General features: G+C 43.7%; 1 protein-coding gene and 3 non-coding genes across 4 annotated transcripts; all 4 read left to right on the forward strand.

Moving 5' to 3' along the window:
* Nucleotides 1-2,973: 2,973 nt before the first annotated feature.
* On the forward strand, nt 2,974-15,611 carry Ncl (nucleolin). The gene is made up of 14 exons (XM_057762403.1): nt 2,974-3,156; nt 4,106-4,225; nt 5,674-6,166; nt 6,362-6,544; nt 6,639-6,728; nt 6,916-7,057; nt 7,412-7,536; nt 9,340-9,463; nt 10,034-10,191; nt 10,697-10,820; nt 11,030-11,163; nt 11,640-11,766; nt 12,291-12,517; nt 12,618-15,611. Exons 1-14 carry the CDS (start codon nt 3,139-3,141, stop codon nt 12,695-12,697), a joined length of 2,145 nt encoding a protein of 714 aa, XP_057618386.1. The 5' UTR covers nt 2,974-3,138; the 3' UTR covers nt 12,698-15,611.
* LOC130870586 (small nucleolar RNA SNORD82) lies at nt 6,775-6,848 on the forward strand. The gene has a single exon (XR_009056730.1). It is a non-coding gene; the product is annotated as a small nucleolar RNA SNORD82 (small nucleolar RNA).
* Nucleotides 11,261-11,340, forward strand: LOC130870588 (small nucleolar RNA SNORD20). The gene has a single exon (XR_009056732.1). It is a non-coding gene; the product is annotated as a small nucleolar RNA SNORD20 (small nucleolar RNA).
* On the forward strand, nt 11,823-11,955 carry LOC130870582 (small nucleolar RNA SNORA75). Its single transcript, XR_009056726.1, has one exon. It is a non-coding gene; the product is annotated as a small nucleolar RNA SNORA75 (small nucleolar RNA).
* Nucleotides 15,612-18,008: the final 2,397 nt, after the last annotated feature.

An 18,008-nucleotide genomic window follows, 5' to 3' on the forward strand; every position in this document is an offset into this window, starting at 1 on the left:
GCTGGGCAGTGGTGGCCTTTAAGCCCAGCACTCGGGAGGCAGAGGCAGGCGGATCTCTGTGAGTTCGAGGCCAGCCTGGTCTACAAGAGCTGGTTCCAAGACAGGCTCCAAAAGCTACAGGGAAACCCAATCTCAAAATTTCAAACAAAAAATCCAAAAACATAACAAACAAACAAAAATCCAGGCTCAATCCCCAGAGCCACATAAAACCACCAGAGGCAGCGCACACTTGGGAGACTTAGCACTTGGGAAGAAGGCACAAGAGGATCAGAAGTTCAAGGATGGCTTGGGAACAGGAGACCCGGCCTCAAAAAAATCTGTAGAGCAGGAGAAAGCACGCAGGCCTAGGCCCCGCCCCCAGTCCTGCCTCCTTACTAGGTCTGTGACTGGACAAATTAACTCTGTCCTCATGTCTGTGAGCAGTGATGTTTTTAGCCAATTTCGGATAAGTTTCTGAATTTAAAATTTCCAAAGAGCTGGAATAGAGTCTGGTACCTGGCAAGCATCACATATGTATTAGGTGTTGTTGACCCAGATTGATTCCACAGTAACACCACTTGACACCAAACTGTACTACTGTCCCTGCCTCTGCAGCCTCCCTTAAATACTTGTGTTCCTGATGTGCATTGGTGGCGCACACCTTTAATCCCAGCACTCGGGAGGCAGAGATAGACGGATCTCTGTGAGTTTGAGGCCAGCCTGGTCTACAGGGTAAGTTCCAGAACAGGATCCAAATGTACAGAGAAAACCTGTCCTGAGCACACCCCCCACACACACAAAAAAATGTATTCTTAAGTTCACATTTCCTCCTGTGGTGTTAGGGCCATGTGTGCGCCTACCACTAAGTTATATCCATAACTACAGTTAGCAAGTAATTTTCAACACTATAATGTACCAGGTAATACTTTAGGCACCAGGAATAAGGCAGACAAGAGTTTGTGTTCTGTATGGGGAAGAGGCAAGTTAATAATAAACGGCCAAGAAAAATACTAATAAGAGATAACACCTGTGTGTTACTTAGAGAGTCTCCTAGTGGCACTTTACACTAGAGGGCTGAGGAAGACCCCATACAGACAGATGGGATCAAAGAAGAGGCGCCATGCCCGTGTTGCTGGGATCTTCCTATCATTTCACACTCAGAGCTCATCTGTCTCCTCTCAAGTGGCTTTAGCCTGCTCTGCTTGGAAATACCCAGGGCCTTGGCTCACACCATGCTTCCCTCCCTCTACCAGGAGTCTCTCTAGGCTCCACACCATAGAGCTCAAGATTAAAGGGCCAGTGAAAGAAACCTACCTTGGCCCTGAAGCCAGAGTCAAAGAAACACACTTTGGCCCTCACGAACTCAGCATGAAAACCAACCAGTTCCTGAGCACAAAATCCAGCCAAGCTCAGGGACTGAAATCCAACCAATTTCCACACTGAAAAAACACTGCCCCTAAGAAGCCCTGTACCTGTTCAGCTGAGACAGCCTTTTCCCACCATGGCAGAGGCAGCCACCCTCCTGGATTCTTCCCTCCCACTCAATCTCTTGAACAAGGTTTGGGTGAGACCTTGTTTCAACTAGCTGGATCACAGCAAAACCTTTCCCTGACGCTTACGGTGGCTTTGTGGTACTCCTTGGCTCCCAATCTTGTCAGCATCCCTTTTCATCCGAGCTGCAATGCTTAGTGACCCTTGTCACCGGCCTCTCTTTAAAGACAAAGCCCCCACACCACAGCGCTGGTCTCCACCCCATGCCCTGACAGTAGTGCACTAGTGTGGAGTTGAGCTGGGAAGGCCTTAGTCACCTAATAACTACTCCTACTTATCTCCAAAGGCCTGTGCTCAGAAAGTTTGAGAGAGACCCAACCACATGCCGCTTGCATTAAAACCTCCCGAGGCGTGGTGGCCACACGTGAGGCAGGTCGAGGTTAGCCCGTCTACACAGTGAGCTCCAGGACAGCAAGAGCAAACAGTTAGAGCCTGCTTCAACAACCGGGGCAAAATCTCCACAGGTAATTTTCAACCAAGATTGTCAGATGATGGAACCCTGACTCTGTAGCAAGTTAGGTTTTAGATGTCCAGAAAACACCCTTAAAATAGAAACACTCCAGTATGCCACGCTTGGAACCAAAGTCCCACACACGGGGCAATCCACTTAAACAACCCAAGAGAACTCTGTCCTCCCCGCCATCGGGGGAACCCGTGAGTGGCCACGGGCCGGCCACCACACACCAGGAAGTCACCTCTCCGAGCCTGTCCCCATAGGAGGTAAACCTACCTACCGCGCGAGGTTAGACATTGAGCTGTTTGTGCACTGCACACACACGTGCACGCACGCACACACACGTGCACGCACGCACACACAAACACACACGCAGCCTTTATTAGGAGCTCAGGAGAACGGTGACCCTAGGCACACCACTATAGCCAAGGGGATGTGCTCGGCTCCACTGAGGGCAGGCCGAGGGCTGCGAGCTGGCCCAAGTGGGCTCTAGGCCCTGGACTTCCGGCGCTCTCCGGCTCCTCGGCAGGGACGCACGGCGAACCCTTTAGGCCGCAGCGATGTCCACCGTGGGTTGCTGGCTTCCGCAGCACGGGGGATATCCCCGCGGAACACCCCCGGCCACGCGAGCCTAGTGGTGCATGGAGCGTTCGAGCACATGAGAGCATCCCGGCCATATCGCCACCCCCACAGCCCTCGCGCAAGCAGCGCCAAACTCGCGCGTCCCACGGCGCAGGCGCAGCGAGAGCGGGCCGCTAAACGGACCGGCACGCTAACCAGTCAACGTCCACTTAGCGCAAAATAAGTTCCGCCTTCAGGGCGCTGGCGCCAGGCCCCGCCCACACAAGCACCGCCCAGCGACGCCGTAGTCCCGCCCCGCTCCGGCCTGGCTTAAAGGCTCGCGGTTGGCTCGGGGAACGGGCGCGGGCTCTGGTTGGCGGAGGCGGGGTCACGAGGACACCGTCGTCGCCTTTCCAGAGGCGATTACTGGGCAGGCTCAGTCTTTTGCCTCAGACGCTAGCTGTAGCTGGCAGTCAGTCGTACGTGCTCCCGTGTCTTCAGTGCCCGCCGCTGCCGTCGAGTTCGCGTCGGTTCTCCCGGGCTCTTCTGAGCTGCCCACTCTACCGCACGCGCCGCCGCCGTCATCCGCCACCATGGTGAAGCTCGCAAAGGTGAGAGGCCCTGCGCGTGCGGACACGGGCCGCTAGGCCTGCTGCCTAAGGGGCGCGCGCGCGCGCCGCGGAGGGGAGGAGGGCCTGAGCGCAATCCCGGGCGCGTTCGAGGGCGCCATGCTGGGGGGGAAGTCTCGCGCGACTAGCGGGAGGTCTCGCGGCGTTTGGCCTCTTGACTTGATGGTGAGAAGGGCCGAGGCGGGTTCCGGGAGGCGGCTGTGGTGTGCGGCGGGGGTCGCGGCGCGGGTGGGGGGGAGCCGAGATCGGAGGCACCGAGCGTGAGAAGGCCCCAGGGCCGCCGGTTGGAGATGGGACCAAACTCGTGCGACCGGCGCTCGCTGGGCCCCGCCTCCTGGCCCACGTGCTCAGGTGCGCGGCCCGCCACGTGGGTTTTGGCGCTCCGCGCGTGTCGCGCGCCTCGGGGTCCGGGTGTGTCGGTACACTCGTAAGGGGGTTCGGGGGGATTGATCTAGGTGGGGAACCTAGCGATCCCCGATCTGTCCGTGACGGGCCGACCAGCACGTGGTGGACTCCGGAGGGAACGCGTGGTGGCCTGCTTGGTCCCCCCACGTGGCCCGCCTCCGGCACGAGAAAGTCGGAAGTAGATCTCTTAGAGAGGTGCTCCTTCTAAAAAGGGACTGCCCAAGCAATTAATGGAGAGGGCTAACCCTCAGTCGAATTTAGGCGAAGGTGCTGGAACATAAAAGGCAAGGACTAGTAAGTAGACTTTCAAAATGCGTTGGTAATTAATGGTAGAGATCTCAGCTATCTGAAAAGGAAAGAAATTATAGATGGTTCTGAGCAAAATATGCTATGATACTGTCATACATTGTCAAAAGGATGTCTTTTCTGCTTGTGCACTTTAACAGTAGAGACAGTGGGCATAAAGAAAGAAGATAATGGCAAAGCCCAAAATGGGGCAGGGGCATGATTTTATGTGCACTTGCAGGCCGGCAAAACCCACGGTGAATCCAAGAAAATGGCTCCTCCCCCAAAGGAAGTGGAAGAAGATAGTGAGGATGAAGAAATGTCAGAAGATGAAGAAGATGACAGCAGTGGAGAAGAGGAGGTATACAGCTAATTGAAAAGTCATATTAAATGCTTAAGATACGATGGGCTGTGCTGGCGCCTTAATTCCAGCACACTGGGAGGCAGGGGCAGGTGGATAAGCTTAAGATGCAGCAATGAAACCGAAGGAATTAAATGTTTATCAGAAATACAGTATTGTATGCAGTTAGTGGTTGAGTGACAAGTACTTTAGTGCCATTAATAATCATTTGAGTATTTAAATATAGACGATGTGGGAGGGATGTCCATTTCACTAGTCAGGCTTCATGTGCTGTAATAAATAGATTTCCTAACAGGTTATTTTCCCTCCTTTTTTGGAAGACAGAATTTTTCCAACTTATTTTTCTTCTGACCATGATCACATGGCTTCATGCATTTTGGAAAGACATTATGACACAAAATTCCCATTTTTGTTTTGAATCAGGGTCACCCTATGACCCTAGCAGTTCTAGAACTCAATATGTAGACCAGGCTGACTTCAGTCTACAGAATAAAGTCGTTAATTACTGCATGCAGCTTATGACAGAAAATTTATTAAGAAACCTAGAACTTTGATTTAAATAAGAATAAGGGTCTCATAGTCAGGTGGTACCATATTTGTCTTACTCCTATGTGTATGGGTTTATTTTTTCTGTATTTCAATAAACTAAACTGAACATGTTAGATGTGAGTGTAATCTTTTAATTCTTAAAGCAATATTTATCCTATCACCAAGTTTCAGCCTTTGTGTAAGCTATATAAAGCCAATAAATGTTTAAAGTACATCTGATATGGATCTGGTACTCATTAGCACTCTTATTTGTTGGTTCTTTAAAGACATGGTAATTTAATTAATCCCATCATTTAGGAGGTAGAAGTAGGGATATTCTTGAATTTGAGTTAAGTTGGGGCTATATAATGATCATGTTCAGATTTCTTGTTTAGAAGAGGTATACTAGTAATTAACAGTGTGGTTTGGGTGGAACTTTTTTAGAATGAAAGTAAAAATACTTTGTAACTCTAGTAGTTAGGCTGAGGTGTAGGGGTGGATTTAAAAGCTGGTCTTGTTTGTGAGGGTTTCTTAAACTTGGGTGTTTGTCTGATAAGTGTCTGCAACTATGAGCATATAGAAAGCCATGTACCCTGACTCCAGGGTTTAAGATTTATTTTTCTGTTAGCTTATTGGTGTGTGTATAATTGTACTAAGCATGCCTAGTGCCCTTGGCATAGAAGAATGCTCTTGGTTCCCCTGGAATTGGGTTTAGAGCCATCATGTGGATCCATGCTGAATACTGACCTTGAGTCCTACTACAGTAACAAGTACTTCTTAACTGCTGTGCCATATCTGTAGTCGATTGACTCCAAGACTTAACACTAATGCCAGGGTTCTTGAACTCAAAGTTAGTGGCAGGCAATATATTAACATAGCATTGGATATAGGAAAATGCTAATGATTTGTTTGCGTTTAAGGTTGTCATCCCTCAGAAAAAAGGCAAGAAGGCTACAACTCCAGCAAAGAAGGTAGTTGTTTCACAAACAAAAAAGGTTGCAGTTCCCACACCAGCTAAGAAAGCTGCTGTTACCCCAGGTAAAAAGGCAGCAGCCACACCAGCCAAGAAGGCAGTCACACCAGCCAAAGCAGTTGCAACACCTGGTAAGAAGGGAATCGCACAAGGAAAAGCATTGGTAGCAGCCTCTGGTAAAAAGGGAGCTGTCACACCAGCCAAGGGCGCTAAGAATGGTAAGAATGCGAAGAAGGAAGAGAGTGATGAAGATGAGGACGATGACGAGGACGATGACGACAGTGATGAGGATGAAGATGAGGAAGAAGAGGATGAATTTGAACCTCCAGTAGTGAAAGGAGGGAAGCCAGCAAAAGTAGCTGCTGCTGCTCCTGCTTCAGAGGATGAAGATGAGGAAGATGATGAGGACGATGATGATGATGATGAAGAAGAAGATGATGGTAAGTAGATTTCAGGTGCATGATTGTTAAGACCTAGGTTTTGCTAACAATACAGTATACTTAACCCTGATAACTTTATGGTTAGATTAGAAAGTCACATTTTTTGCTCATAGTTCTTTCTGTAACATAACTGAGCATGTTGTCAGGATTTCATTACCAAGATTGGCTGTCTTTGCTGAGCCATCTTTATTTTAGACTCTGAGGAAGAAGCTATGGAGATCACACCTGCTAAAGGAAAGAAAGCTCCTGCAAAAGTTGTTCCTGTGAAAACCAAGGCTGTGGCTGAAGAGGATGATGAGGATGATGAAGATGATGAGGATGATGATGAAGAGGAGGAAGATGAAGAAGAGGATGATGAAGATGAAGAAGAGGAGGAAGGTAATCAAATTAAGTTCTAAAGTGGACCTCAATGTTTAATGGAATTGCTTTAGCTGTCTGCTTACTCATGATTGTCTCTAAAAATCTTATCCAGAGCCTGTTAAAGTAGCACCTGGAAAAAGGAAGAAGGAAATGACCAAGCAGAAAGAAGTCCCCGAAGCCAAGAAACAGAAAGTAGTGGAAGGTAACCTACAAAATTGGGGAGTGTGAAAGGAGATAAAAGTAGCAATAGCACAGGTGATGAATAACAAAGGGACTTAATACTGAAACCTGGTGTTGAGATTCACTATGTATGCTGATGTGCTTCATAAATATTGTATGCTGAAGTTTGTGTAGTAATCTTATAAGAGAACTAAGTTTTTTCTGTGTAGGCTCGGAATCAACAACACCTTACAATCTCTTCATTGGAAACCTTAATCCAAACAAGTCTGTTGCAGAATTAAAAGATGCCATCAGTGAACTTTTTGCTAAAAATGATCTTGCTGTTGTGGATGTCAGAACTGGTACAAATAGGTAAGTTTTTTATTGTATGTGTGGATTAGCAGATACCGTTAAACATGAAGATGTATAATTTAATGAAGATTAGCCATTAAAGAACTAAGTCATCAAATCATAGAACCCACAGATTTAAAGTTTCAATATATGACTTCTGGTTATGTCAGGTAACAGCAAGTTTAAAAATTGGCATTTTGGACCTTTATAGTCATACTGAATGCTTTTAGAGCAGGTTCCTTTTCCAGGTAGTACTATCAGTTAACAGTGCAGTAAGTGAAGAAATCTGGGTCTGCTGTCATCTTGGTACATAGACTTGATTCTGTGGGAGATGCTCACTCTCAAGCCTGTAATTTTGTCCTTTTCATCTTCAAGGAAATTTGGCTATGTGGACTTTGAATCTGCTGAAGACCAAGAAAAGGCCTTGGAACTCACTGGTTTAAAAGTGTTTGGCAATGAAATTAAACTAGAAAAACCAAAAGGAAGAGATAGTAAGAAAGGTATGTAAAAGAAAAGGGTCTGGTAGGTATGCTTTGCCCATTCTCCCTTAAAACCCTATAAGATTGATACAGGTGAGGTTCATGGTGAGAAGGCTGACAAGTTCTTGGTGTGTCGCTGCCTTCGACTGCTAAAATTTATGAATTCGAAAGGGAGTAGGGAGTATAAGGGCTGGAGATGGCTCAGAGGTTAAGAGCATTGCCTGCTCTTCCAAAGGTCCTGAGTTCAATTCTCAGCAACCACATGGTGGCTCACAACCATCTGTAATGAGGTCTGGTGCCCTCTTCTGGCCTGCAGTCATACACACAGACAGAATATTGTATACATAATAAATAAATAAATAAATAAATAAATACAAATATTAAAGGAAAAAAAGAAAAGGGGGAGTATAATTTTAGGTTTTCTGAGTCTTAACCTGTGTGGCACTGACAATTATAAGGCTCACTAGGTAAACCAGGCTGGTATTAGTAGTGTGTTACACTCAGCAGGGATTGTCTTACTCAGGAAATTGTATTGTTAGCTGGCAGAATAGATAACTTTTGAGTAAAAGTGCTTACTGTGAAGCTTGACCTGATTTTGATCCTCTCTAGAAGCAGCACAAAGTAGGAGAGAAACTCCAGAGTTGTCCTGAACATATGTGTTTTCATGCTGTGATCTCAGCTTGCATCATGCTTAAACAATAAAGAATTATAAGTGAACTATCTCTTAGAATGAATTCTGGATACTCAAAGGATTTCATATTTTAGAATTAGGATTTTGAAGTGTTGGTTTTCTCTTTAGTTGACAGTTCTGGAAACTGAACTTAGGCCCTCTGCATACTAGGCAAGCACTCATTAACCCTGTGCTACATATCCTCACTCCCCTTTCAAACATTTGAGAAGGTGGCTATGAACTCATTTTGTAGTTTATACAGGTCATGAACTTACTGCATAAAGACACAATGTCACTGATTGTCGTAATCCATATTTGTGTGGGAGGATCTCTGTGGGTTCGAGACCAACCTGGTCTACAAGAGCTAGTTCCATGACAGGCTCCAAAACCACAGAGAAACCCTGTCTCGAAAACCAAAAAAAAAAAAAAAAAAATCCAGGGGCTGGTGAGATGGCTCAGTGGCTAAGAGCATTGCCTGCTCTTCCAAAGGTCCTGAGTTCAATTCCCAGCAACCACATGGTGGCTCACAACCATCTGTAAAGAGGTCTGGTGCCCTCTTCTGGCCTGCAGACGTGCACACAGACAGAATATTGTATACATAATAAATAAATATTAAAAAAAATCCATATTTGTGATGAGATATCTTAGGGATGGAACATTAAAATATATACAACCACCAGGACACTATATACAATGTTTTTAGTGGGTTTGCATTTTGACAGGCTAATAATAGCTCAGATATTGTCCTCTATCTTTGTTAATGTGATTGCTCAAAAAGTATTTAGATTTGTACTTTCAGGTCTTTCAGCCATGAAATTTGGTTTTTCATTAGCAATGAGATTAGTAAATGTTCTTAAATTATATCAGACTCCTAAATTTGTGCCCTTGCTTTTTTCTGTATTTGTACATATTAAATGGGTTGGGTGGGATTTCCCACACACACACACACCTGCAAGTTTGTATATACTTAGACAACATGTGTGCCTAGTGTATGAGTGTTAAGGATTGAACATGGCTCTTTGTGCAAAGTACTCTTAACCATCTCTATCCCGTATTTCTTCTTAGTATAGAACCTTGTCCTTTATAGGAGCTTTTTGTTTCATTCTCTAGTGACTTGTTAAATGATGTGCTTGGATTTTTTTTTTTAATTCTAGTTCGAGCTGCAAGAACACTTTTAGCAAAAAACCTTTCATTCAACATCACTGAGGATGATTTAAAAGAAGCATTTGAAGATGCTGTGGAGATCAGAATGGTTACCCAAGATGGGAGGTGTAAAGGGTATGTTTGTATCTGAATGATAAACTTTTATTCATCAATAGGTGTTTGAGTTGATAGTTTAGTGTCCCTCTCCTTTTTAGAAACTTGATTATGTATGCAGTGTTCTGCCCAAATGCCAGAAGAGGGCACCAGATCTCATTACAGGTGGTTGTGAGCCACCATATGGTTGCTGGAAATTGAACTTAGAACCTCTGGAAGAATAGCCAGTGCTCTTAACCACTGAGCCATCTCTCCAGCCCTACATCTTCCCCAAAACAGGGCTACATGCAGTACATCTTGATCTCAGACTTAATTTGTAGCCATGTTCTCTAGCCTTTACCACCTAAGGTGCTGAGGTCAGGAGTATGGCATCAAGACCAGCTGATTGCTTTAGAAGCTGTGATTGCTGTTACATGCTGGCCTTATATCCAAATCAATATCTGTTGCCTCAGGCTCCTGGTAACATCAGATGAACCTTCCATATTTTATGAGAATGTGGTTCTGGGCAGTTAAGCATAGTACTATGTGACTCTTTGACATAAGGTGGTTTTTTGATCTTAGAGCTATGGGTACTTTGTATCAAAATTGTAGGATTGCTTACATTGAATTTAAGTCTGAAGCTGATGCACAGAAAAACCTTGAAGAGAAGCAGGGGACAGAAATTGATGGGCGATCTGTTTCACTCTACTACACTGGGGAGAAAGGACAACAAAGGCAAGAAAGACCTGGAAAGAATAGCACTTGGAGTGGTAAGTTAAAGGGGTTCATTCTACAACAGGGATGGAAGTCACTTGTTTTCATACTTTAAGTACTTTATGTTAGCCAGAATTGATTCACTTTTTGTTTATAATGCTTAGTATCATGAATGAGAGACTTTAAATTACAGTTTAATTTCAGAGAAGGCAGTTACTGCTTTCCTTGTTAGGTGTGTCTTATTTGAAATGACTTAAGAAATAATATTCTAGGACATCATTTCAGTCATCTAGTTAGACTGAAAATGAAAGAAACAATCGAGGAAGGCATTACTGTGTATGGTGGATGCTCAGTCTTTTGAGTCAAGTGTGCTGGTGATTCTTAGGATTATATGATATAGGGCCTATGGTTGAAGTATCAATGTTTTCATTTAACACTCTTTTGTGGGGTAGTTTGAAACAAACTTGTTATGTAGCCCACCGTGGCCTTCTTGTCCGAGTGCTTTAATTTATAGACTTAATTTAACATGCCTTGTTAATAACGTCATCTTTGTACTTGCAGGTGAATCAAAAACTTTGGTTTTAAGTAACCTTTCCTACAGTGCAACAGAAGAAACTCTTCAGGAGGTATTTGAGAAAGCAACTTTTATCAAAGTGCCCCAGAACCAACAAGGCAAATCTAAAGGGTAAAATAATTATTTTTAATGTTGCTAGATGTGAGCTGGACATATTCTTTACACAGCTAATAAGGGTAAACCAAAACACTATCCTGTTAGCTTAAAAAAGTAAGACCTTTTTAGCTATGCAAGTTACAATAAATGTTGGTAGTAATAGTATTGGTGCTGGTGCCACGTGTTTGTAAGCTTTATTCTGAGTATAGACTTTCAATCCTCAGGTATGCATTTATAGAATTTGCTTCATTTGAAGATGCTAAAGAAGCTTTAAGCTCCTGTAATAAAATGGAAATCGAGGGCAGAACAATCAGGCTGGAGTTACAAGGACCCAGGGGATCAGCTAATGCAAGAAGTCGTAAGTCCCCTTGGCATGGTATAGCTGGGTTTGGGTGGCAATTTTTTGAGCTAGTGTGGGGCTGGTTGCTTTAAGTTGCTGCTGAGTAATTGACAACTGGATATGATGACTGATTACCTGAGAAATAATTGATGAAATCTCAAGAAAATTCCTCTAGATAGTCAAGTTCTGATCCAGCTGTGTCATGTCAGCTCAAAGCAGCAACTTGTGGATTTGATTGCCCTCTGGTTCTCTTGAGGTTGATATGTCAAATCCAGTGTAGTCTCTTTACCTTTACTTGTAATTAATTGCTTTTTTTCTGATTAAAAACAAGTATTGTATACATTTTACATACAAAGTCACTGTCATTAAGAATTTACTTCGGCTGAATGTGGTAGTATTCTAGCAGTCAAGGCAGAATGAATGGATCAGAGTTCGAGACCAGCCAAGACTACATAGTGAAACCTTGTAAAACAAACATCATTTTTCTCTTCTAGAGCCATCCAAAACTCTGTTTGTCAAAGGTCTTTCTGAAGATACCACTGAGGAGACCTTAAAAGAATCATTTGAGGGCTCTGTTCGTGCAAGAATCGTTACAGATCGGGAAACAGGTTCCTCTAAAGGGTAGGACATAATGCTGCTTTTCTTTGTATTCTTCATGGACAGTTTAGCTCTTCAGTGTCTTCTCATTGAGCTCCTTTCTGTCTACTGGTGGCAGATTATGGATTCGCAAGAGAAGAAGAGAGAATTCACAGAACTAGCTCTTAGCTTCTGTTTTTACAGAGGTATATTTGGCTATCGTGTGAGACATTCTGAGATCTAAATTCAGACCAATCAGAATTTATCACATTTGTGTCTTTCTTTTTTTTTTTTTTTTTTTGGTTTTTCGAGACAGGGTTTCTCTGTGGCTTTGGAGCCTGTCCTGGAACTAGCTCTTATAGACCAGGCTGGGCTCGAACTCAGAGATCCGCCTGCCTCTGCCTCCCGAGTGCTGGGATTAAAGGCGTGCGCCACCACCGCCCGGCACATTTGTGTCTTTCTTGACCTCAAGTAAAAGTGCTTTTTGTATAATTATTATGTATGGATGACTTGGTTCTGGTGTATATGAATGTGCTTATTTTAAAATGTCGGTTTTTATTCTATTTTAGGTTTGGTTTTGTAGATTTCAATAGTGAGGAAGATGCCAAAGCTGCCAAGGAGGCCATGGAAGATGGAGAAATTGATGGAAACAAAGTTACTTTGGACTGGGCCAAACCTAAGGGTGAGGGTGGCTTTGGTGGCCGAGGAGGAGGCAGAGGAGGTTTCGGAGGCCGCGGTGGTGGCAGAGGAGGAAGAGGCGGATTTGGCGGCAGAGGAGGCCGGGGAGGCTTTGGAGGTAAGTTGGACCTCTGATTCCTAACTTTGTGTCCTAACCATCCTTGGGAATGTCAATTCCAAGTATTATGCATTCTTCATGATGTTTTGCCTTCCTATAGGTCGAGGAGGCTTCCGAGGTGGCAGAGGAGGAGGAGGGGGAGACTTCAAGCCACAAGGAAAGAAGACGAAGTTTGAATAATTCCTTCCATCCTAATCTTTCCCGATTCATTTTAAAGAAAGGACTCTGGGGTTTTACACTGTTACCTGTTAAAAATGACAGAGCCTTTTAAGGACATTTCCAGAGGTTTTTTTTCCTACAGTCTTTTTTTTTCTTTTTGCGTTGGGGTTGTAAAAGAATGTTTATCATGTTTTTTTGTTTGTTTTTTGTCTTTTTTTTTTTTTTTTTTTTTTTTGCTTCAGTGACTTTAGGACAAATTAAAAGTCCTAAGCTCTGGTGCCAGATTTGTACCTTCCTAAATGTTCCTTTTGGAATGATGCTTAAGAGCTCAGCAAGACCAACTCTTCTATTCAGACAGATTCTGAGTAGTGGGGATTTGAGGTGTGTTCTACTGCTTTCAAGAATTCCGGCTAAAAAAAGTGAAAATTAGTTTGAGGGGAGGAAGCACAGCAGTTTCTGAACTGGAAGGTTTGTTGAAGATGATGCATTTGCACCTCAGATGGTGGGTGTACTGGACAATTGGTGGTGAGAAACACATGGATCATTGCTGAGATGGCAGTAAAGTAAAGCCATACAAGACCTTGTGTCATATGTAATTTTAATCACAGTTTTTGACTTCCAGGTTAGGCTAAAACTCCTGTTAAAAACAAAAAAAATAGCATGTCTTACAGAACCCTTGGAAAACCACAAGGTTATACGTGGCAACTGTATAGATCCTGTGTAGAGAGAACCTGACTGGAAGTTTGTGTAGCTAAAGGAAAGGTGCTCCCTCCAATATATTTAGAAGTACAGTGGCCCTTGGCCTGTGTGTTTAGAATGGGATATACAACTTATCTCAGTGGTCCATCATCCATCCTCTGTTTTTAATAACCTGCCCTCACTATTGGCTTTTTTAAAAGATCAGGCAGAGCTAACTTGTCTTGAACAAACCCAAAGGCCCTCTGCTCTTAGAACCTTTCAGATTGGGTATGTGGTGTGGCCCTCAAATATTTTAAAGGTTTAAAGTATTTACCCTGTGTAGAAAATAATTAGGATGCTATACACACTGGATTTGTATAATGTGGATCAGTTTGGTGGGTTCTTTTGCTCTGGGGAGGGGAGCCCTGGACTCTGCTGGCATTTCTAGGAAAAAGAAAAATTAACTTAAAACTGGAGGTACTTCAGGGGAGAGAAACAAATGGTAAAACTGGTGGTAGTCAAAGAGGAACAGGAGGCAGAAGCAGGCACATCTTCAGCTTGAGACTATCCTGTACAGAACAAGTTCCAGAGCAGCCAAGGGCTTCACAAATCCTTACCTGAAAAGCAAAAAGAAAGCCAGACAATGGTGATGTATGTTTCGGTGCTAGCAGGGCAGGCATGTGCTAATTTCTTGTGGAGTAAGAATTCATGATAGTTACCTTGCAGAGTTGTCAAAAGTTGCTCTGCCTTACTATAGGATGCCTCCCCCCATTCTAAATTGGAAAACCTTGCAGCCATTTTAGAGGAGCGGTAAGCTTCCTTTCTCATTCTCCAGCTGGTGGCAATATATAAGTGTACATGAAAACTGAGGGAGGTCCGCAGATAAACTCTAAACTTGAGTTTTCCATCTGCTTTTGACCATACTAGCCTAGTAGTGTGGTTTGTTTCCTATCTAGGAATGATAGTGACTAGAGATTGCCAAGTCTACTAGTTCTCAGATTATTTCCTGAACCTCAAAAAGATAGGCAAGATAGAGGATGGTGACTGACTTAAGGTGTTAAAGGGAAAGAAAAAGCAAAATCCTGAGGATCAGGATTTTTTTTCTCCCATTTCTTGTATGTTGGTTTTTTCCTGCATCTATTGTTGGTGTGTGTCTCTGTATGATTTCTGCCCATAGAGGCCAGGAGATTGAGGGCTCAGGTTGACCTGGAACGCACAAGTAAGTTTTTTAGACACTGGGTGCTGGAAGTTTACCCTGAGTCCATTCATGGAAGGAACAGCAAGCACTCCTATCTGCCGAACTATTTTTGCAGTCCTGAATTAAAGGCATGTACCACTACCACCACCACGTCTGGATTTTGACATTTTGCATCCAGCTAATGGCAAACTACAATGGCATAAGAAAAACGCTCTCTTAAAGACAGGAATCTGCTCTTGTTTGCAGTCCTCTAGAAACCAAAACAAATGCTCATAAGTGTTCAGCAAGAGATAGAACACTAACGAATACCCACCATATATGTTTAAATACAGTGCACTATTTAGTTAGTGGCTACCAGAGGAAATTTGGTTTTTAAGGCAGGGTTTCTCTAGCTTTGGAGTGTGTCCTGGAACTAGCTGTAGACAAGGCTGGGCTCAAATTCAGATCTACCTGTCCCTGTGCTGGGATTAAAAGCATGTGTCACCTTGCCCAACTATGATATATTTTGTCAAAAGGATGAGTCAGGTGGTGATGACAAGCAACTTAAATCCCAACACCCCAAAAATGATGGACAAAGTAACCTGGTGCTGTCAGTAGCTTTTCTCCCCTATCTTTTTCTTTGAACATTAATTTGGATACTTTCTATTGATCTGTTTTCTAGTTCACTGGAGACGGGGTTTCTATGTAGCATTGGGAGTCTATCTTGTAGACCAGCCTGGCCTCAAACTCGGAGAGCCGCCTGACTCTTGCCTCCCAAGTACTGGGATTAAAGGTGTGCATCACCAACACCCAATTTATTTTCTTTTAATTTAAACAACATGGATTTTATTTATGTGGGTGTTTTTCCTGTGTTTTCACTATGTATACAGTGCCACTGGAGGCCAGAAGAGGGTGGATCCCCCAGTATTGGAGTTACAGATGAGGTTCCCTGGACTCCTAACAGCTGAACTGTCTCTAAATCCCTGGAGTATTTTCTAGGCTTTTAATTCCCAGTTCACAAAACCCTCATATTTGTCATTTAATATCTCCATCTTTTCATGAAAATTTCTTTGAAACATCTACAGTGATGGAAGTCCTTACTTGTAAATTTAAAATTTATCTTGGTGTTTGGCCTGCATATATGTCTGAGTGAGGGAGTCAGATCCTTTGCATTGTAGACAGTTGTGAGCTGCCGTGTGGGTGCTGGGAATTGAACCCAGGATGTCTAAAAGAGTGAGGTTGTGTGCCATTGTTTTACATTGCATGTCTAAACTACTCTGGTACTACAGAAGCCATCTTGATTATGCTGGGGCTTAGGTTTAGTCTTGCTAGCTTAGGTACATTTTGTGTTGGCATTTTGCTTTTAGTCCTTTTACCTAAGCTGTGATCCTTCCAATATCTGCCTTTCAGTGAAAAGCAGGTGCTGGGAACTGAACCTGGGTTCTCTGGAAGGAAGAGCAGCTAGAGTGCCTTGCTTCATCTCTCTGGTCTGCCCTAATGTGAGCAAGCAGCCTTATGCTCCAGCTATGAGCAGCTCTTTGACCTTCCTGGCCATGATAAAACTGATTCTGAAACCTTGAGCTAAAATGTCTCTTCCCTTAAAGTTACAACTTGAATGTTATTATGGTGACAGGTAGCTAACAATCTGAGTTTGTTTTTCTTCGAATTTGATGAGGCTTAAGTTTAATGTGACTCCTACAAATGTGAAGTTCACGTTTAGCTGGGTCATAGTTTAGATGTAAGTGGGGGGTGGGTACATGACTCAACTTTGAAATAGCTTTGAGAGGTGAAGTTTCTGAGTGTTTGCGTATTTCTTTATAAAGAAACTGATAAAGAATACAGTGTTGGTCACCTGGAAAGATGCCATCTCTATTTTCTTCCATATCAAAAAAAAAGCTTTCAAGTTTTTAGGGACACCATAAATGGTAACATCTATAAAAAGTGGTACCAGCATACGCATATCACACAGTAATTATAAGTATTTAATATGTACCCACAAGGGAAGCCATGGGAAAGCAAACCCAATAGGTTTTCTAGATCTGGGTTTTTTCCTTCTCCAGGAAATATAATTTGTTGCTGACAGTTTGAGGAGACACTTTGGGACTTGTTGAAATACAGAAAGAAACTCGCAGTTTCCCCACAAGGTTTATGGATACAGCTGCGAGACAGTGATAAGACTGGTGACATCAGCGATGGGGTCAGAAATCTTGAAGGCAGGAAGCACTTTGTGAAAAGCGCAGAAGGGCTGGACATGTAGCTTGATAGAACATAAGGGCATAGGTGAAATCCTGTCAACGTTGAGAACTATTAAGCACAGATGGAAAAATTATGGCTTGGAGACAATGAAATTGTTTTCCAAGAAAAATTTTTAGATGAGTTTTTACTGTTTCCCAGACACCCACGGCCTTTGTAGATTGGGAAGAGGCTGTACGGGCAGCATTTCTTCATAGAGTGGGAAAGTCTGGGCATCAGTAAAAGGGTACAGCTCAGTTGGTAGAAAGCTTTCCTAATGCCCGCAAGGTAAGGCTCCTGGGTTCCATTGCCAAAACGACAATGAAATCACCTATATAAGCCCAGCACTCAGGCATGGAGACAGGAGGATGCAAGCTCCAAGTTGATGCCTACAGTGAGGGTATATGTGTGGCCATTCAGCAGTATGCTCCCCAGCAAAGCCAGCTCCCCTTAACCTCTTCTATAGTATATCACCAGAAGAAACTGCTTCTTGTGTTTTGACTCCAATCAAAAATCAGTCCAAAGAACCAGGTGTTGGTGCTGCACTCTCAATCCCAACATTTGAGAGGCAGATCAGGGAGATCTCAGTGAGTTTGAGGCCAGCCTGGTCTACAGAGAGGTCAAAGACAGCAAGGGCTACACAGAGAAAACCCTGTCTGGAAAAAAAAAAAACCCTAAGTAAAATTTAAAAAAAAAAAAAATGGCCGAGTGGTGGTGGCACATGCTTTTGATCCCAGCACTTCAGAGGCAGAGGCAGGTGGATCTCAGTCAATTGGTTCTACAAGAGTGAGTTCCAGGACAGGCTCCAAAGCTACAGAGAAATCCTGTCTTGAAAAACCAATAAGTAAACACTGGTACAGCAAACCAAGAATGTATCTTGATGTGGGCAAGGGTTGCCTTTTCTCCTGTCCCTGCCTCCCAGGCACTGCAATTACATGTGTACAGCCACTGTATCTGACCTCCAAGTCCAAGACTTGTCATACCCTGTAAGCATTTTACCATTGAACTCTTATCTGCAGGCCTCTAATTTTTTGGACTGAGCTTTTCTTGTACAACACTCCCTTGCAAACTAGGAATGATAATGCAAGCCTATGATCTTAACACTTGGGAGGCTGAGACAGAAGGATCTTGAGTGACAGGCAAGCTTGGGCTACAAAGTGAGACCCTTCTCAAAAAAAAAAAATAAGATGGCTCAGTGGAAACGCTTACTGCTCAAGATAAACGATTCGAGGGGAGCCTCTGGTA

This window comes from Chionomys nivalis, chromosome 2 (assembly GCF_950005125.1).
Source record: "Chionomys nivalis chromosome 2, mChiNiv1.1, whole genome shotgun sequence".
NCBI classification, from domain to species: Eukaryota; Metazoa; Chordata; class Mammalia; order Rodentia; family Cricetidae; genus Chionomys; species Chionomys nivalis.

What these genes read in the sequence shown, in the direction of transcription:
- Ncl (XM_057762403.1), top strand. An exon ending in TGATGAAGAAGAAGATGATG is followed by an intron (nt 6,167 to 6,361) that starts GTAAGTAGATTT and finishes TCTTTATTTTAG; the next exon opens with ACTCTGAGGAAGAAGCTATG. An exon ending in AGGCCGGGGAGGCTTTGGAG is followed by an intron (nt 12,518 to 12,617) that starts GTAAGTTGGACC and finishes GCCTTCCTATAG; the next exon opens with GTCGAGGAGGCTTCCGAGGT.